Source organism: Ovis canadensis, chromosome 7 (genome assembly GCF_042477335.2).
Source record: "Ovis canadensis isolate MfBH-ARS-UI-01 breed Bighorn chromosome 7, ARS-UI_OviCan_v2, whole genome shotgun sequence".
Classification (NCBI taxonomy): domain Eukaryota; kingdom Metazoa; phylum Chordata; class Mammalia; order Artiodactyla; family Bovidae; genus Ovis; species Ovis canadensis.
Genome location: NC_091251.1, coordinates 14213563 through 14234892, shown reverse-complemented (window position 1 = coordinate 14234892; position 21330 = coordinate 14213563). Strand labels below are relative to the sequence as shown.

At 40.9% G+C, this 21330-nt stretch overlaps 1 protein-coding gene across 12 annotated transcripts in view; it reads right to left on the bottom strand.

The window, feature by feature from the left end:
• Positions 1-21330, bottom strand: part of EPB41L4A (erythrocyte membrane protein band 4.1 like 4A) — a 284958-nt gene that overhangs the window by 41519 nt on the left and 222109 nt on the right. For 7 of the 12 annotated variants that reach the window (XM_069595265.1, XM_069595271.1, XM_069595268.1 and 4 more), the window contains exons 13-14: positions 9761-9851; positions 6696-6779 (exon numbers count right to left, since the gene is read on the bottom strand). In XM_069595265.1, coding sequence (XP_069451366.1) covers positions 6696-6779; positions 9761-9851 — 175 coding nt within the window. Of the gene's footprint in view, positions 1-5623; positions 5738-6695; positions 6780-9760; positions 9852-21330 lie in introns of all 12 variants that reach the window. The other 5 variants (XM_069595261.1, XM_069595266.1, XM_069595264.1 and 2 more) reach the window with 1 other exon arrangement.

The window sequence follows — 21330 nt, the reverse complement described above, 5'->3', positions numbered from 1 at the left end:
TTCAACTTATCAACCACCAAACTCAGTTTTCCTTTTTAAGCCTGTGATATCCAGGTGACTCTTATTTCAGTGCATCACACCTCCATCCATGAAATTATACAAGTCTGGCTTTCATCTTGACACCTGTCAATTCCTTCGCCCCTCATTTTGATCCTTCTCGTCCCACACTTTTACCTCTTAAAGGGTCTTAAAACCATCTACTTCCTCCTATCTCCACATCGCCACCTTGGCACAAGTTCCCATCCTCTTTCTCCAGGACCTTGCTGTCTGGCCTATGTCCACCACCACCTTTCCCCCAGAGGCAGCAAGGACCATCTTTACCCAGTAAAAACGCAACTGTGTTATCACTCCCTTAGAAAAACTACCAGAATAATGACTGAAATCCTCAACAAAAGCCAGGTGTCCTATGAGGTCTGACTTCTCTCTCTTCCTTTCTCTCTTTCTCTCCAGGCTCATCTCTAACACATTTCTGTCCTCTCAGTGCTTGACAACACTGACCTTTCAGCCTTTCTATGAATACTCCCCTTCTCTATTCCATCCCAAGGCCCCTACAGGGACTTTCTCTAGTGCTGGTTAACACATGCCTTGCATAGAGACGTCCCCAATAAGCATTTTTGAGTGTGAAAATGGACTAGGGTAAAAATAAACTTGTATTGGCCAGGAAGTATAGAAGCTCTTCTGTTCTAAAACAGGACTGCTTAAACAAGCAGGCTTCAGGGTCTCCATGAACGTTGAAAAATTCTATGAAAATTTATGTAGTGGTGGTTTAGTTGCTAAATTATGTCCGATTCTTGTGACTCCATGGACTGTAGCCTGCAGGCTCCTCTGTCCATGGGATTCTCCAGGCAAGAACACTGGAGTAGTTTGCCATTTCCTTCTCCAGGGGATGTTCACAATCCAGGAATTGAACCCAGGTCTCCTGCATTGTAGGCAGATTCTTTACCAATTGAGCTGCAAAGGAAAATTTACACATGTATTTAATTAAGTACTTCCCCCTCCTCTGGAATGAATCCAACATTTCATCAGGCTCTCAGAGTTTCATCAACCCAAAAGGTTAAGGACCAGGGTTCTAGGCTCCACTCGAATTTGATAGATTTACCCATTTAATGACAGACAACTAGCAAAAATACGAAATTCTGATATGTTTTGCAAAACATGTTATTCTGGCCATGCATTGCAAAACAGAATTTTCCACCATTAAATTCAAGTTCACAATATTCCTCCATGCTGATGACAAATATTCAGTTTTAAATGTCAGAGCTGATTCAGCTATGCAGGGATTTGTGCTCAAGAGCAAGGTAAATACATGTGAAGATACAACAAGACTGAGAAGGACAGGGACAATTACAGGGTATTTAGAGTGGAAAGAACAAAAAATGAGCTCTAGCTGTTAATGCCAACAGCCAGCAATGTCTAGTCTCCTCAAATCCACATGCCCAATAAGAGCCCTTTCCAGTACCACACAGAACCAGACAGAGGCCCCGATGCTCAGACAAAAAGATCCTCTACTCAATAAAATCAAAAGTGTCTTTCCTCTGGATGGTACCCATGAAAGGATCCTGTGTCCACTCACCACAATTACGTCTCTGTATTGCACAGGAAGCCAGCAGAAACTGTATCCAATATGAACATTATTAAGTCTGGATTTGGGAATGTGTGTGCTCCCAACTATTTCAAGCAATCAGTTTAGGAAAAAAATACAACAAATTTTGATATGTAATGTAAAAACTTGATAAATTCACTTCTAAACATTAAAATCAAAATGACCATCTGCTCAGTATGTGTATTTTATTTAGGGACTGCTGAAAAAGTACACTAATAATTTAGGGTGAGAACCTATAAAAACCTATCTATTAACAATAACCATACCATCACAGATTCTTAAAATATTTAGTAATTCCCACTCCCCACAACTCCTCAATACACATATACAAACAAACGCGCTTTATAGTGTTTCCCAGTGATGTTGACTTGTTTTTTAAGTGTTCTCCAAGTTGAACCAATTGCTGGAAGGGAAAGGAGAGCAGAAAATCTATTCCCCTGCCTGTTTTAAATGATGACTCATTAGCCCTGCCTTTTTCAGACATACAGACATGGACCCAAATTCTGGATGTGTGCAAGGAATAGTTACTCTTTTCTCCTCAAGCCTGTTTTCGCATCTATAAAAGTGAGATAATAATGCTGGGCCAGGTATTTTTCCATTGGTACTCAGTCCCATCCAAACCTAGTTGTAGTCTCCCATGTATTGCCAAGACGAGAGACCTGAAAATTACATCTTCCTAGGCTTCTTCACCACTCAGGTGCTCAGGTGAGACTTGAAGGCAGGAGAAAAAAGGAGGCAATTTTGCTTCTGGCAGCACCTGCAGCACTTACTGTTGCATTCCCCAAAAGTGAGGCTTCCACAGCATTAGACGTGGTGCTACCTTCTAAAGCAGCTGCAGCAAGTCTTTCCTACAGTGGTGGTGCCCCCAGCGGTGTCAGCGCCAAGCACAGGCTCCCAGGGGCCAGCTCCAAGGCAGAAGCAGCTTTGAATCTTTGGGTGACTTCCCCATCTCTCCCACTGCTCCTGCAGCCCAGGGGCAGCACAGCATCCAGGCCACAGACTCTTGGTCTTTTTGTTCCTTCAGTCCTGCTCACACCTGTGCACTGATCCCTGCCTTAATCCCTCTCTGCTGGAAAGGCCTAGTGACTGAGAGATTCATTATGTCAACTTCCGTAGGGTACCATGAGGTTGAAACGAGATAATACATAGCTAGTAAACTGCTCAGTACTTGGAACATGGTGCATGCCAGCTATTTTTCCATTATTCTGTCTAATCATCATGGCTCCCCCTTCTCAGTCCTGCTGGGTGAAGATGATGACCTTTCTTTTCTTAACTTTCAAAGAATTTTGGTGAAGTGGACCTGGTTTGAGAAAGTTATGGATGAAGACTCTAGGAAACTGGCAGAAGCAGAAGGAATCAAGCAGGGATGGACCAGCAAGTAAGTATGAACAAAGGGCAGAGAAAAGAGTTGCACCTCTGCTTTCTAAATCCACAGTGCATGTGAAAAGAATCTTGGTGGTTATCTGAAAACATGACTGGAACATCTCATAATTTGGTTATTGTCATTGTTATTCAGTTGCTAAATTGTGTCCGACTCTTCATGATCCCATGGACTGCAACACACCAGGCTCCTCTGTCCTCCACTATCTCCTGGAGCTTGCTTGAATTCATGTCCATTTAGCTGGTGATGCTATCTATTCATCTCATAATTATAAGTCACATAAAATACCACTCATGTAGGCACCCAAAGTAAAACAGTCCCCATCAGATAGAAATAAAGTGAATTTCACTAGTAAGTGATTTCTAGGTCTTCCTCTTTTGGACCTGTTATATTGCCCAGCCTGCTTTGCAGAGAGGGTTCAAAACTGCTATATAGGAATTTTTCTTTTTTTTTTATTAAGCACAAACACACAAGCATATTTATATGAACAATCTGACCTGCTGGGTAAAATGTAACAAGACTCATTTTCTCTCTTCTTAAAAGGGGTTTTACTGAAGTTTAAGCAACAATATCAGGCTTGAGAGCCAGTAATTCAGCCTCACCTAAGAGATATCTCTCTAAACATGATCTTGTCTTCCCAGTTCAGTTCAGTCGCTCAGATGTGTCCGACTCTTTGCAACTCCATGGACTGCAGTATGCCAGGCTTCCCTGTCCACCACCAACTCCCAGAGCTTGCTCAAACTCACGTCCATCAAATTAGTGATGCTATCCAACAATCTCATCCTCTGTCGTCCCCGTCTACTCCCCCTTTCGATCCTTCCCAGCATCAGGGTCTTTTCCAAGGAGTCAGTTCTTCGCATCAGGTGGCCAAAGTGTTGGCGTTTCAGCTTCAACATCAGTCCTATCTATGAATATTCAGGCCTGACTTCCTTTAGGATGGACTGGTTGGATCTCCTTGCAGTCCAAGGGACTCTCAAAGGGCTTCTCCAACATCACAGTTCAAAAGCATCAATTCTTCGGTGCTCAGCTTCCTTTATAGTCCAACTCTCATATCCATACATGATTACTGGAAAAACCATAGCTTTGACTAGACGGACCTTTGTTGGCAAAGTAATGTCTCCAACATTAAATGCTTAAATATTAAATGCTTTTTCATATGCTGTCTAGGTTGGTCACAGCTTTTCTTCCAAAGAGCAAGCATCTTTCAATTTCATGGCTATAGTCACCATCTGCAGTGATTTTGGAGCTCAAAAAAATAAAGTCTATCACTGTTTCCATTGTTTCCCCATCTATTTGCCATGAAGTGATGGGACTGGATGCCATGATCTTAGTTTTCGGAATGTTGAGCTTTAAGCCGACTTTTTCACTCTCCTCTTTCACTTTCATCAAGAGGCTCTTTAATTCTTCTTCGCTTTCTGCCATAAAGGTGGTATTATCTGTGTATCTGAGGTTATTGATATTTCTCCTAGCAATCTTGATTCCAGCTTGTGCTTCATCCAGCCCAGCATTTCGCATGATGTACTCTGCATAGAAGTTAAAAAAGCAGGGTGACAATATACAGCCTTGACGTACTCCTTTTCCTATTTGGGACCAGTCTGTTCCATGTCCAGTTCTAACTGTTGCTTCCTGACCTGCATACAGATTTCTCAGGAGGCAGGTCAGGTGGTCTGGTATTCCCATCTCTTTCACAATTTTCCAGTTTGTTGTGATCCACACAGTCAAAGGCTTTGGTATAGTCAATAAAGCAGAAACAGATGTTTTTCTGGAACTCTTTTGTGTTTTTGATGATCCAGCGGATGTTGGCAATTTGATCTCTGATTCCTCTGCCTTTCTAAATCCAGCTTGAACATCTGGAAGTTCACGGTTCACGTACTGTTGAAGCCTGGCTTGGAGAATTTTGATAAATTTTTTACTTTGCTAGCATGTGAGATGAGTGCAATTGTGCAGTAGTTTGAGCATTCTTTGGCATTGCCCTTCTTTGGGATTGGAATGAAAACTGACCTTTTCCAGTCCTGTGGCCACTGCTGTTTTCCAAATTTGCTGGCATATTGAGTGCAGCACTTTCACAGCATCATCTTTTAGGATTTGAAATAGCTCAACTGGAATTCCATCACCTCCACTAGCTTTGTTTGTAGTGATGCTTCCTAAGGCCCACTTGACTTCACATTCCAGGATGTCTGGCTCTAGGTGAGTGATCACACCATTGTGGCTACCTGGGTCATGAAGATGTTTTTGGGGTCATTAAGATCTTGTCTTCTCAGGTAAAAACATTTAAATCTTTTACATATTAATGTATATCATTAATCCAATACATATTACATATACATATTATATCTATAATATATTTTCAAAATATTATACATATTTTTAAAATTTTAGTCTTATCTACAATACAGAGAGTAAGTTCCCATCAATATTTCATGAAATCATCCTCTGAAATGCTGGCTTTTTAAGAGAAATACTTCAGGACCTCTAGCTTATTTCATCTCAAAGAAACAAAAAACAACAACAAAATTCAGAAGCTCTCTGTTATCGTGAGGGGACAAACAGTCATGACACTATGAGAGCAACCTGGTTAAACTGCGCCTGGGACCTGGAACTGCTGCTGAAAATTTGAAACCGACGGCTGTTCCGCTTACCTCCTCCTGGTGGGCTGCACAGAGTCATTGTCGCTCCCACACGAGGGGTTTCGGCGGCGTGTGTAAGGGAACTTGGGGGATTTCGTGCGGTCGTTGGGGGAGTTATAGAGTCCGCTGGAGTGGAAGAGGAACAGTCAAGGATGTCTGCAGAGGGCCGGGAGGAGCAATACCCTAAGCTGGACCTAGGGAAGGGCTCACCACTGCCCATTGTCTACTTTCAGGGGAATACTGGGTCTTGGGCACATGCTTCTCTTTCCTGACAAGATGTATTGAAAGAAGAGTAAGATCGAGTAAAAATAAATCATGACAGTCTTCACTTTGCAGGAATGGGCTTGTCTCACGACTTCAAAAGAAATGAGCACACACAAATGACGGCAACAGTAACAACAATCTGCGTTTATGGTGAATCTACGCATGCTAGCTGAGGGCTTTACACACATTACCCAGTTTATCTCCAGGTCAACCCTAGTCACTGAAGTACAGTTATTAGACTCATTCCACAGAAAAGAAAACAGAAATACAGAATATTTAGTTAAGCAGCCAAGTACCCGGGAAAGAGGCAGAGTTAGAATCTGAACCATCGTGTGGTCAGACCTGGAACAATCATTCAACTCATCAATTAATTAGGAAGCAGATCTGTCCCTGGTATGGTAATTGTGAGCAAAATTAACTAAATATTTATTTATTTCTAGGAATAAAGGTCCTCTAAATGCACTATTCATCAACGGTAGTTTTCAACTTAAGTTTTAACAAGAATGGTGCAATTGGGGAAATTATCATTAATATGTCATTTCAAGTATCCAAAGGACCACCTAAGCCATCCTCACCACCTTCAGGCAGTTTCTTAGTATATGCAAGTTTTCCTTTCTGTCTTTCCGGGAGAAAGTTTCATGTTAGGACACATCCTGTTGACTTCTACTTCAGAAGTTCTCAGTCATGCTGATTTAGGAATCTGACTGCTTGTCCACAGTTAGTCATCACCAGCCACAAAGCAAATTCCATCGTTTAACAAGCTGCAATTGCCAACACCATTTATACTGTTCTCCTTTATAAAAACAAGGATTCTCTTTACCTCTGGGGGCCGTTTTCTTCCCACGGTGCATGAGATTTACTTCTCTGGGTATCAGGGCTGTTTTCATTCTTTGCTTTCTTAAAGCTTTAATTTAAAAAAACAAACAAACAAAAAAGAGTGGAAAATAAATTAACTAGAAAATAAAAGAACATTAACTCACATACTTATTTCTTCAGTAAAATTATTTAACAAACGTTTTAAAATATGTGTTTTTATTCATACCTGTGACTCATTCCAGAAAAAAATGTAAAGGGGCTGCCTAAAAAATAATAATAAACTTTCCAGCTGTACCTTGGGGGTCTCTTTGCCCCTTCTTTCTTTCTTGTTTTACTGCTATAAGTCACCCAAATGCCAAGTCATCAATTGTTAAAAGAAACTTTTCTAAAGTCAACCTCCAGTATGAGAAGGGGCTTCCCTGATAGCTCAGTTGGTAAGGAATCCACCTGCAATGCAGGAGACCCTGGTGCAATTCCTGGGTTGGGAAGATTTGCTGGAGAAGGGGTAGGCTACCCACTCCAGTATTCTTGGGCTGCCCTTGTGGCTCAGCTGGTAAAGAAGCCACCTGCAATGAGGGAGACCTGGGTTCAATCCCTGGGTTGGGAGGATCCCATGGAGAAAGGAAAGGCTACCCACACCAGTATTCTGGACTGGAGAATTCTGGCAGGATGAGAAATAGGGGGAACCAGCAAGCCAAAAACACAGGGCTGATAAGAAAGGAAAGTTGAGTATTCTGGCTCATGTGGCTGGCTCCCTCTCTCAGCAGTGGTCAGAGACTGCTGGCTTTGGCTCTGGGTCTGAATTTGTGCAGGCCGGTCAGCTCTGGGCAGGTTCAGGCTGCCCAAACTGACCTTCTCTGCCCCCAGCTTCCGCCATATCTTGGCTTCATCCTTCCAAATCAGAATGACTTTCAAATCTTATTTCCTGACCTTGTATCATCTTTCTGTCCTAAGAATATAAATATAACTGAGTTGTTACTCAACCTCAATAAATTATTTTAGAAACACTGGGAGACACAAGGCAGGGGCTCATCAAAAGCCTCCCATCACCAGGGGAGGAGAGAAAGTATGCCACCTCTCACTTCCCTGGCAGCCTCCACTTCAGAAAAAGATAGAGCTACTCAACTCCTAATCCATGTTTAACCCCAGCTTTCTGAGGAATCCTCTAGTTAATTGTCCTGGAATATAGTCATAGCAGAGTTCTTTGTAACAGCAAAGAAAGAGGAGAGAAAAAATGACAAGGTCATTTCAAAAAATGCAGATAAACTTGCACCCTAGTATATGATATTCATCTAGGGAGTTATAAAGCCTAAAATATTAGATATTTGACAGAGGCATGTTAAAGAGCACTAGTATTGATAGACGGTAGGTATATTTTATTTACGTTATTCCTAAAAAGATTAAAAAACATTTGGAAGATCAAATTTCTAAAGTAAAACTTTAATTCTGAAAGGAGGAAACGTAATAAATATGGTATGTAGAAAGATACAGTAGAAAGTTTGAGTGTGTTTAGTAAATCAGAGAGAGAAGAGAGAAGGGAGATTGAGCAGTGCAGTAGGGAGATGAAAGAGGGACTGAGACAGCAGCAGGAGAATAATGAAACCTCAGGGGGAAAATTAACTGAATGCAGTCTCTGAGCTGGTTCTCATCTGGAGCTTGAGTGGGCAAATTTGGCAGTCCTTCAGGTATCAGTCCTATCAGCAAGAATGCAGTTGCGGAGCGGACTGCACTCCTTCCATACACTCTAAAAAGGCTTGGGATCTGAACTTCATGCAAGACGAAGTCTTATGTCAGACTTGCCATAAGCATTCCCTGTACATACAGATTCAGCTGACTCTCCAGCCACAGCGACACGGCTAAGAGAAGCACAGTACACGAAAGCGCATGCCACGCTAGCATGAAACAGAGAGTGGAAAGCTGCTATAACACGGGGAGCCCAGGCCAGCGCCCTGTGCCCACCTAGAGGGGCGGGGTGGCGGGGAGTGGGAGGAAGGCCCACGGGGAGGGGGTATACTTACGGCTGGTTCTTGCTGTTGTACCGCAGAAACCAACACAACATTGTAAAGCGATTATCAGCCAATCAAAACAAGAATGCAGAAAGAGAAAAGAGGAAGAAAGTGTATGTGAAGGCAAAGAACTTATCATTCCAGAAAGAGAATCTGTACAGGGAGCATCCTGTACCTACACAAAAGAAAATGAAGGCAAAACCTTGAGGGAAACACTGCAACTCTGAGAAATTTCATAACTTAGAATTATTTTGCTGAGAAATCATACACTGTATTTCTCCAAGTAGCAACAATCCAGTGGAATGAAAACACCATTATTTACTAACACAAGATGGAGTAGATGATCTCAGAAGTTTCTCAAGGGCACATATTTCCGACTGCTTGGACTTCTCTACAATGCGTATGGAGCACTCTCTCTACAGAGCTCACTGCATGTGCGACATCCTGTTCCATGAACATAATTGGAGACAGGAAAGAGTGACGCTGGAACCGTGTCTGCACAGAGAACAATGCTGATCTTTCAGGGCAACAATCCACATAATGTATTAAGAGAAGGGCCTTCCGCTGGGGGATGCTTCAGGGAAAACAGATGCAAAAGACCATGACACCTCTTCATACATATGCAGTCACTGCCTCTGAAACCCTGCGCCTCCGAACGCGATCAGACCTCCTTCCAGGGCCACAGCTGAGTGCACTGCTATAATGAACGCAGCACATTAAGCGTGAATACGATCTGCCTTACTTCCCAGGCCCCTCTGAGTTAGTCCATTATATCACGCCATTTAAAAGAGTCACATGGGATTTTCACTGTGTTGTGGAGAAGGCAGACCGCAGACTATCCATAACTTCATCATGCTACAATAGCAGCAGCATTTCCTTCAAATGAGAGGGACATGTCCTGATTCTTCACATTTTACTGGCATTTTAAAGGATTCTTTGGCCCACAGACTATTTTCATTAAAAGTACTAGTTAATTACCAGAGTGCTTCTTAACCTTGACAAAAGATTAAAAGCATTTCTGTGACAGCAGATAGCAGCGAGTCCTTTCAGTTAACTAACTGACCTTTTTATTGGTGAAGGTGCGATAATTTTAGCTGTTCCTTCATTTTCTCCATTTTCCATATTCGCAGTAACCCGATTTATGCTGTTTGATCCTAGTAGCAAAGCAGAGGAAAGAAAGAGACAGTGGAGAAGAAAAAAAAAAAAAGGAGGCAGTGGTCAGAAAAACACGAAAGAAACGGAAAAAAATTTTTAATGTAAACTTAGGGACATCATGACACATTGTATTGGTAAAATATAATTCTAAATACATAATGAACTGCTCAATAAATCTGAGATAATATTTTCTGAAATGTACTAAACCCTGAATATAACAATGTCCAATGTCTAGGTTATGGCGCCCTTTGAAAATAGGATGTTTTAAGACTTCAGGGTTTACAAAGTTCCCACATCATGGACATTCTTTAAACCGTTAAATAAGAATCTAAGATATTTAGTACTATTATACTGGAATGTAAGCCATTCCAATCGGTTTTTGACAACTGTGTTGTGAAAAAATTACTGTTTCTTGGCATGCCGTTGACAACCCTCATTCTCAATCAAACCTACCCCAAATATTTCAGACCTGAAAATACTCCAACTCATAATGCAAAGAGCAAAGACAGACTAATATAGATATGATTTGTATTACATTAAAAAAAAAAAAGTTTTCAAGTGTGCTTTTTAATGTAAACATCCCTAAAAGGCTAAAACTAGCTTTTTAAAAGCTGTTATTCCCCAGATTTGCACACATGCTAGATGGACCAGCAGAGGGCACCCCCAGCAGACACAATGATGGAAACTGTGATCAAATAAGCCCAGCAGCCGAGCCCATCCAGGAAATCTGGATCCCATTCTTGGGAAAGAGGCTGATAAGCCTGTAGGGGTGAGATGTGCAGGCACTGATGGCTAGTCTCCTCTCTAGTGGCACGCCCCCCACTACGGGAGGATGGACGCCTGCACTCCTGGTTCAATCATGTGGCAAGCAGGCGTGTCCTCCTCAGAAAGCCATCTTGTATGTCCATGGGTCAAGTCCTTCAATCCAAAGTATAATCACAGCTAACAGTTTCCAAATTCCAAGCTAAGTCTGTAATACTAGTAACAGCTGATACCTGTTGAGCACTTACTATGTGCTGTCCCAAGTGAAAATCGCTCAGTTGTCTCCGATTCCTTGAGACTCCATGGACCCTCTGTCTATGGGATTCTCCAGGCAAGAATACTGGAGTGGGTTGCCATTCCCTTCTCCAGGGATCAAACCCAGGTCTCCTGCATTGTAGGCAGATTCTTTAACATCTGAGCCACTGTCCTAAGTACTTCTGGTCTATTTACTTACATAATCCTCAAAATAATCCTCTAATATGGATACTAATATTTCCCCATTTTAAAGATAAGAAAAACAGGACTTTGCCAAGGTCCCACAGCTCATGAGTGAGGGCCCAGCTTTTAAACCCACCAGCCTGGCTCCTGAGAATCAGCTCGAGACCACCACGACGCACAGCCTCCCATGGCCATCTGTGCCTCATCCTCAGGAGCCAGTCTAAATTAAGGGTACACTGGGAGAAACAGACTCTTTGGAAGATAAGTGAAAAGAACGACCAATGAGAACATTTAATCGTCAGCTAAGACAAGAACTCTCTGTCAAGGGCAACCAACCTTGAGAGATAACAAGAGGAACATGTGAGCACCCTGAAGTTGGCAATTCCCTCCAGGACATTGGGAGGCAGCCTTGGCTACCGATCAGGAATGATAAACATGAATGAATACACCTTAGACACAGAAAGCAAACAGAGGTTTCAAATAAGCACTCCATAAACTATTATTATGAGCAATCTGACATGCATTCAATACCTGAATTTTGTTCCAGTTTTGGAATCCTAAAGTGAAAAGGTGAACCTGAAGATATGTGGCATTAAAGGCAAGCTCATATGGGAGCAACATTCAGAATTCAGGCATTATAAAAGAGCATGGTTGGATGAATGGGACACAACCAACTCCCCCTGAACAACCCCCAGTGCTATCAGACACTGTAGTGGCCAGTCACTGTCTATTTTGCCATAACCCTTAATAAAAATCACAAGGGCATATTCCCAAAATTGCAGGTGCAGATTTAAGAAGGAGCTACCTCTCAAAAGTGGGAACTCTGTGTGATATGGCCCTGGGACAGTGACAAGAGGGATTAATTCATTTGTGCCCCAGACAGCTGATGTGTCCCCATATAAATATTTTTGATAGTTTTAAATACATGTTTTTTAAATGTAGCATTGTTCCAAGCTGGTATTGCTAATTTATAATATAAGGGAAATTCACATACCCAGGGCTATTTTCCAGGCTGGGGGAAAAAGGGGGCACAGCAGGGAATCCAGCCCAAGTGCCCAGTGGCAATAACAGCAGAGGAAGAAGCACCGAGTGAAAGCAAGCATCACTTAAGCTGAAGTCCTGTGCAGCTAGCTGGTGGATACACCTGGGTTTACTTCAAGTCTTATCACTTGTGACTAAGCTGCTGCTGCTGCTGCTGCTGCTGCTGCTGCTAAGCTGCTTCAGTTGTGTCTGACTCAGTCCCCGTGGACTGCAGCCCACCAGGCTCCTCCATCCATGGGATTTTCCAGGCAAGGGTACTGGAGTGGGATGCCATCGCTTTCTCCGTTTGACTGAGCGGTCAGTCCCTTCTTGGCTTTTTGCGGGGGGCGAGGTGGGCGTTGGTGTTTTGTTGTTTGTTTTGTGTTACTGTTTGTTTGATTTTAAACTTTTTCTTAGAGTCTAGCTGATTTACAGTGTTGGGTTACTTTCTGCTGTACAGCAAAGTGAATCAGTTATACATACGTACACCCACTCTTTCTCAGATTCTTTTCTCATGTAGGTCATTACAGGGTACTGAGTAGAGTTCCTTGTGCTACACACTAGTTCCCTATTATTTATTTATTTTTCACACAGTAGTGTGTATGTGTCAATCTCAATCTCCCAATTTATCCCAGTCTTCCTCTCCCTAGCCCTGGTAACCGAAATATTGCTGAGCAGTCTTTTCTTAGTCTAACAGCCTTGGGGAAAGTGAGGCTGCTTGATCACTTTCACTGAGTCTCTTTCCCAAGCTTGCAAAAGCTTAATAAACAGGCAGGCCAAAAACTGAGGAATATTTTCAAATAGAAAAATTTCAAACTATATATGTATATGTACTTCCTTAAAGAAACCAACACTTGGTTATTCACAATACCTAAGTCATAATTTTTGAAGTTAAACACTAGACCTATGGTTTTCTCAAAGAATTTCAGGGAAAAAAATCACATACAAGCTCTCTCAGACAATCTCAAACACAATAGGCAAATGTCTTCAAAATAAACTGCTTCACTGACAAGATTATTTTACTAACATAACAGTCAGATAACACACTCAAACACATCATAACTAGATAGGGTAATCCAATTTAATTTATGGTTCTTTATATTCAAAACAGCATACTACTAACCAAAAAAAATCTATTTATATGCATTCCCCTCTTCTGTAAGTATGTGAAGTGGACAAGCCTGAAGTGTAAAAGACATACTAGGAAAACTAACTGTAAGAAAAAAAAGCTACATATTAGCCTTGACTTAACTGGGAGATTTTCTGCAGTATCCATTCATGTAATATTCATACCTTAATTATAAGTTACTCTTTTTATTCATGAATGTAGGGTTCTTTAAAAACTCAAAGTAGGCAATACTTATTAGCTTTATGTTAGTAAATATGCACTTAAAAGTAATAACTATACTTTAAAAATACTATATTTTAACCATTGTCCTAATTACGTCAAATGAGTGAGGTTTTTTTTTAATCATCTATCATTTAAAAAGAAAGCTAAGCAATTAAATATTGCTAACTGAAATCTGCAAAGGTGAGAGAGATGGTTATGCATCCTTTAGGCTTACCGATTTTCCATTTTGCTGACATGCACTAACTGCTTTCCTTTTCAAGACTCTTCCTCCCCTCGTTATCCTACCTTCCAGAACCAGCCCTCCTACATAAGCTCAGAGTCTTGAACTACAGAGAAGCGGTGATCTGACAAACCAACCACACTAAAGGGCTCATGTCTTCATGTATTAACTGGTCACAAAGTAGTTGCATTTTAAAGACAAAAAGGAGAAGATAAATACTAACTAAAATAAATAATTGATAACAATGGAATTTTAGGCATTATTCCAGAAGAAATTTTGAGGCTGGAGAAATTGTTTTCAACATTCTTTTTTCATTGTAAATTATAACAGACCACCAGAAAAGAATATAACATACACATGTGAACTGTTTAACAAACTATTATAAAGTGAATAGCTATTAAACTACTTCTCATGTTGAGAAATAAAACATTAAGGGCAGTTTCCTACACTATAGAAATCACTCCATGTGGGGCAACTCTTTCTTTTAGAGAAGGGCAAACAGTTGTTTTCCATCTAAAATATCCAGAAATACAAACGGCCACATATATATTTCAAAAAATATGTATAATATACACAATAAAATTATTAATAAAAGTGAATAAGGCCTCAAAATCTTAATAAAGTGAAGGGCATATCACTGAGGCCCCATGATTTCCAGCACAGTGTTTTATACATGGCGAGTATTCAGTGAAGGTCTGTTATTATAGAGGATGTCTTTCTGTTTCTACTAGTTTTTCCCACTAGAAGGGAAAATTGAGGATAATAATGTTATGTTTAAAAAGTGTCAAAACTAAGACCAAAAAAAATCTGGATGTGGCAGTATGGAAAATCCAGGAGGTGAGGTGACATGCAGCCACATCCTACAAGCCCGGGCTACTTCTCAGGGCTTTACGGCAGCCTTCCGCTGTAACATGCTCCTCCTTTCTAGTCTCTTAAATGAAAGCAGCAGATGACCTACAGCAAAAGTCGGTTATCCACATGTGATCACCAAGCCTCCTAAGTAAATCTGTATTTTGCTTTACATGACATATTAACTCTAGCAAGGTCATTTAGAATTAGAAGCATACAGTTCAACTTATGTATCATTCACAGAAAAAGACAAAGGCCTGGGATTTCCCTGGAGGTCCGGTTAAGACTCTGTCCTCCCACTGCAGGGGGCATGGATTCCATTCCTGGTCAGGGACCTGAGATCCCGCATGCCACATGTTGTGGTAACCCCCCTCCCCCAAAAGACAAGGGGCTTTACTCATGAGACTGGTCACAGGTAGAAGACTAAGTGTATCAGGAGACTGCTATAGTTTATTAAGGAGCCAGATCCAGCTCATGATCTGCGATTATTTTCGCCTCTGGACTGGTAAACACTACAGCGTGGCAGGGGCCTGACAGTTCCCTGTGGGATAGGCAGCACCGCAGCGCCAGTGTTCAGCGTTCCATGGTCTCCGTTCATTTTTTAACCCCCCATATGCAAATGATCTCAGCCCATGTGCAGCAGACAATGACCACGCTATTGTGCAGTCTGGCTCTGCTCACAGTTCAGTGCCTTTATCTTAAGTGACCCTCGCCTTCTGTTCAGGAAGAGTGGCTGTCAGAACCAACTTCCCCAGGATCTGTTTAGCCGCTTGACCTGGGGGAGATTCTTAAAAGTCATCCCTGTGATGTCCAGATTTCAGGATGCGGTACTGAATTCACATGGATGCTCAATTACAAAAACACTGAACCTCACAAGGTCCCTCATAGCTCAGTCGATAGAGAATCTGCCTGCCAATACAGGAGACCTGAGTTCGATACCTGCGTTGGGAAGATCCCCTGGAGAAGGTAATGGCAACCCACTCTAGTATTCTTGCCTGGAGAATCCCCATGGACAGAGGAGCCTGACAGGCTACTGTCCATGAGGTCACAAGAGTCAGACAGGACTTAGCAACTAAACCACCACCACCAAAGTTCATAGCTCAATTTGACACCTGTCAACCTTAGTTTAAATGTCTGATGTTACTTAAATGTTGCCACTGCTTTGAATTTAGAGTGGGCATGGAGGATGAACATGTGACATTAAAAGAAAAAAAAAAAATATATATATATATATATTTATCAGAGTAATTTGACTTATTCTGTTTAAGGGGAAAAAGACAAATAGCCAGTAAGTAAAGTGAGACTATCATATATACATGATTTCATTTTTAAAACTCTCAAATATGATACATTTGTAAACTTTTAGGCTAAATTTTATCCCACTTATTCACATTTTCTTTTCTGATCTATATTTTTAAAAGCTACACCTAATGCTTGAGACAAATAATCAGGACAGAATAGATTTTAGCAGATTATTAGGTTTCATTAAAGACAGTCTGAGTTCATATTATCTGACCTAGAATGACTTATCAGAAGAAATATTATATTCATGAATTAAGAATGAGCTAGTAACTGGAAATATATTTTAGCTCTAGTTCTCACACTGATAGTACAGAATCACCTTGCCTTGGTTTTTCAACTTTATAAACTGGGTACTATGGGAAAAAATGGCAGATGACAGAACAACTTGGCAAAATCTATTTTTCTAACATCACAAATTACCAACAGTAAAATGGCCATGGAAACTTTATATATATATTTTCCTATCATCATAAAGGTTTTATATTTGCCAAAACTGATATTCATTAAATTAGGTATAATTTAATTAAATTTCAAAACACATGATTTGGAAAATAAAAAGTGTTTCAGTGTACAGTGGCTAATTCTTTAAAGTTCAAATGCCTGACCTCAGCCCATTCATCCCAAAGAGGTAGCCAGACCTCTGCCTTTCTGTTTCTCCATTCAAAACTCCTAAAAGTGGTATTTAAACACAGTTACCTCTTTACTACAAACATACAGACTTTTATGTTTTTGCTACATGTCAACTGCAAGATCAAACAAAGCATTCTGCTAGAAAGCTGGAGGGTAGGTCGTAAAGAGTGGGTGTGGATGAGAAAGATGCTAGGAAAATATGTCTATGCATGAAAGATCCCTTCCCTGGCTGGTCTGCTTCCAGTGTCTTCTTCCTCGACCCAGCACTCTCCTGGATCCCTCTGCTTTCCTCGTGACCAACATGGTCAACTTGGGAGAAGAAGAGATGAAGGCATTTCACCCTCTGCCCAAGCTACCGAGGTACACACACCGAAAGGCAGGCACCAACACCCTTCTTTGTAGGTCAGAATACTGGTTCAAAACCAAAAAAGACACATCCAAGCATTTGTTTTCTTCCCTAGGCCCCCAGAGTAGAACAAAGGGGCTGTGCTATCTGAAGGGCCTGCGATCCACACCTGTGCATGCTGGCGGGGCTGCCAGCCACGCTAACAGTAGATGGGGCCTGTCTTTGCTCCCAGCCGTCCCAGGCCCAGAGCCAGCGTGGCTCTGTGAATGGCGGTCTGGAAGCAAGAGGTGTGGCAAGTCTCTTAGTCTCCAAGTTTTCTTCCTGTGATATGAGAACACAGTATGACGGGGGAGAACTGAATCACATCCTATCCCTGCACTGCTCTCCCGCTCCCGCTTCCCCGCGGCCCCCCATCAACAAGGCCACACAGTTCAGAGCAACCTACAGCAAACCTTCTCCAGCCATCTTTTCTCAGGCCCCACATTTATGCTCAGCTGGTCTAGGGCAGCTGAACAGTTCCACACCAGACACAAAGTTGGTTCTGTTCCAGAAGAGTGTGCTAGACCACTGCTGAGCAGGTTTTATCTGATGTGATGACAGTGGTATATAAAGGGTGTGTGTGCTAAGTCACGTCTGACTCCTTGTAACCTCATAGACTATAGCCCACCAAGTTCTTCTGTCCATGGAGTTTGCCAGGCAAGAATACTAGACTACGTTGCCATTTCCTATCCCGGGGCTCTTCCCAACCCAGGGAGAGAACCCGCATCCCCTGTGTCTCCAGCATTGACAGGTGGATTCTTTACAACCGTGCCACTTGGGAAGCCCCATATAAACTATATATAAACACAAAATACATATAATTGTATGTAAAGATCACATTAAAAAGGTTTGTTTTGCTAAGGCAAAATTGAGAACACTTTTGGTTTTTCTGATTTTTCCATAGTTGAGCTCATATCTAGGAGGCCCTAACTCAGTGTTCTTTAAACTTTTTACACAAGTACTCACTCAAAGAATTTGGAAAGTGATTCACCTCAGTGCATGTTTCTAAGATATCTAACATCTTGCATCAGAAGTTTAAAGAGTATCAAAAGGATGTCATTTGCAACATATAGTAAATACTGACATTTTAAGTAAATATTTTTACATGCACTTATGGCTGATTCATGTTGATATATGGCAGAAACTAACACAATTTTAAATTAAAAACAGTGTTTTAAAGAATTTTTTAGTATAAATTTATTTTAATTCGAAGTTAATTACTTTACAATATTGTATTGGTTTTGCCATACATCAGCATGACTCTGCCACAGGTATACACATGTTCCCCATCCTGAACCCCCCACCCTCCTCCATCCCCATAAAAAGATGTAACTGTTTTGAATCTCTTTATTCACAGAGAATAGACTGGTGGCTGCCGGGAAGGGGGTTGGGGAGGTATGAGGCAGGAGAGGTTAGGGTTAGCAGATGCAAACTTTGACACACACATGAGTAAACAAGGTCCTATTGTATAGTAGAGAATAGTATTCAATATCCTATGGTAAACCATTATGGAAAAGAATATTTTTAAAAAGAACACACACACAGTGGAATCACTTTGCTGTAAGTACAAACTAACACAACACTGTGAATCAACAGTACTTCATAAAAATATTAAAACAAAAAATTAATTAAAAGAAACTGCTTCATGACTCTCTTAAACATATCCAGTGTAATAAAATACCATAGAACTTTGATATCCACAGTCATTCATTTCAAAAACACATGAAATGACCTAGAGGGGTGGATGGGGGGTGTAGCAGGGAGGTACAAGAGGGAGGGGACATATGTGTATATACAGCTGATTCACACTGTTGCACAACAGAGACTAACACTACATTGCAAAGTAATCGTGCTCCAATTTAAAAAAATTTAATTACAAAAATAAGCAAACAAAAATACATGGAATGAGTTTATCAGTTGAAAATTTCACAGCAATCTTTCATTCTCCTTGTAGTTGCAATTCAATTTCATCTCCTCTGCAAAAATGTATCCCAAAGTAATGTTTTATGCTTGGAAGTATTTATTCATCACTATATCTTATTTTTGTGTTAGAAAAATAGAAATAAAGTAAAAGGTTTATTTCCCATGACCATAAAGCTCAACGTGGTAAAATTTTTTTCTAAAGTTATCATTACAATTACTAACAGCATGTTATTAGTATATCATATCAATGCTGATAAGTAATTATTAAATGTAAAAAGTACATTTATATTGAAAAGTAATTCTTAATAAGATAAACAGGATAGTCTTGTTTTCTCCATGATTAACCCAGATCATATCCATTCAAGAATATTATTTTGTGTTAAAATGAAACAGCTTAGCAACAATTCTATTCTTATTTTTATTTGAATAGATTTTATTCTTCACATTAAGTAGAGGTTTATATTATTCTGTTAAGTATTCTGTTACAAGGACATCATCAGTGTCCCAAAGAACTTCCAAGTTACATGTATACCTATAACTCTACAAGTAGTGATATATTATCTAAAAGTATTTCAAATTTTCTATTAGGTGGCAAATCAATCGGGTCCTTCATCAATTCTGCTGAAAGTCAAAGTGAGAAAATGACATACAAGGAAGTGTCACTTGATAATCAAGGTCATTTTACTTTTCCAGCATCAGTCCAGGAGGTTGAACATTTAAACACAAAACAGTGTAACAGATTCTGAGTGGGAAAAATGACTACTTTTCTTTTGGAAAATAGGAAAAAGTCCATTGGGAAGGGGCAAGCCTACTATCACAGGCAGGCTCCTTCCAGGAAAGAGAATCTGGAAATCTAGTCTATCAAAACTGCCTGGGTCTACAGAACCCTGAGAAAACCCTCCAGCATCCCCTCCTCACCAGGGGCTAGAATCTTCTGTCCCAGGCCACCAGTCCTTCAGAATTTGCTTCCTTCACAACAGCATCATAGAACATACCATTAGTCAAGCAAACTACCTTCCTGGACACTTACAACAGAAAGTGCTCCACTCCACAATGCCTGACACATGTACCCGATTTTGGTAGGTCTTTTATCTCCTTGCTCTGACAAAGTGGTTAAGTATACAAGTCTTACAAACCCAGATTCGTTTCTAGCTCTGCAAATTTACCCACTGTGTGATCTTTGACAAGTTATTATATCTCTTTGCATCTCAGTTTTTTCATCTATAAAATGAAGATATAATGAACTCCTTATATAGTGGATATGAGGATTACATCAGATAATTTCTCAGTTCAGTTCAGTTCGCTCACCTCAGTTATGTCTGACTCTTTCTAACCCCATGAACTGCAGCACACCAGGCTTCCCTGTCCATCACCAACTCCTGGAGTTTACTCAAACTCATGTCCATTGAGTTGGTGATGCCATCCAACCATCTCATCCTCTGTTGTCCCCTTCTACTCCCACCTTCAATCTTTGCCAGCATCAGGGTCTTTTCAAATGAGTCAGCTCTTCACATCAGGTGGCCAAAGTATTGGAGTTTCAGCTTCAGCATCAGTCCTTCCAATGAATATTCAGGACTGATCTCCTTTAGGATGGACTGGTTGGATCTCCTTGCAGTCCAAAGGGCTCTCAAGAGTCTTCTCCAACACCACAGTTCAAAAGCATCAATTCTTCAGCACTCAGCTTTCTTTATAGTCCAAATCTCACATCCATACATGACTACTAGAAAAACCATAGCCTTGACTAGACAGACCTTTGTTGGCCAAGTAATGTCTCTGCTTTTGAATATGCTGTCTAGGTTGGTCATAGCTTTTCTTCCAAGGAGCAAGTGTCTTTTAATTTCATGGCTGCAGTCACCATCTGCAGTGATTTGGGAGCGCAAAAAAAAAATAGTCTGCCATTGTTTCCACTGTTTCTCCATCTATTTGCCATGAAGTGATGGGACCAGATGCCATGATCTTCGTTTTCTGAGTGTTGAGCTTTAAGCCAACTTTTTCACTCTCCTCTTTCACTTTCATCAAGAGACTCTTCAGTTCTTCGCTTTCTGCCATAAGGGTGGTGTCATCTGCATTTCTGAGGTTATTGGTATTTCTCTCAGCAATCTTGATTCCAGCTTGTGCTTCATCCAGCCCAGCATTTCCCATAATGTACTTTGCATATAAGTTAAATAAGTAGGGTGACAATATACAGCCTTGACGTACTCCTTTCCCGATTTGGAATCAGTCTGTTGTTCCATGTCCAGTTCTAACTGTTGCTTACTGACCTGTATACAGATTTCTCAGGAGGCAGGTCAGGTGGTCTGGTATTCCCATATCTTTCACAATTTTCCACAGTTTCTTGTGATTCACACAGTCAAAGGCTTTGGCATAGCCAATGAAGCAGAAATAGATGTTTTTCTGGAACTCTGTTGCTTTTTTGATGATCCAGTGGATGTTGGCAATTTGATTTCTGGTTCCTCTGCCTTTTCTAAAACCAGTTTGAACATCTGGAAGTTCATGGTTCATGTATTGTTGAAGCCTGGCTTGGAGAATTTTGAGCATTACTGCATGGCGCTGGAGTGGCGAGCGGCCAAGGGGAGATACCCCACAGCCGAGGTCAGG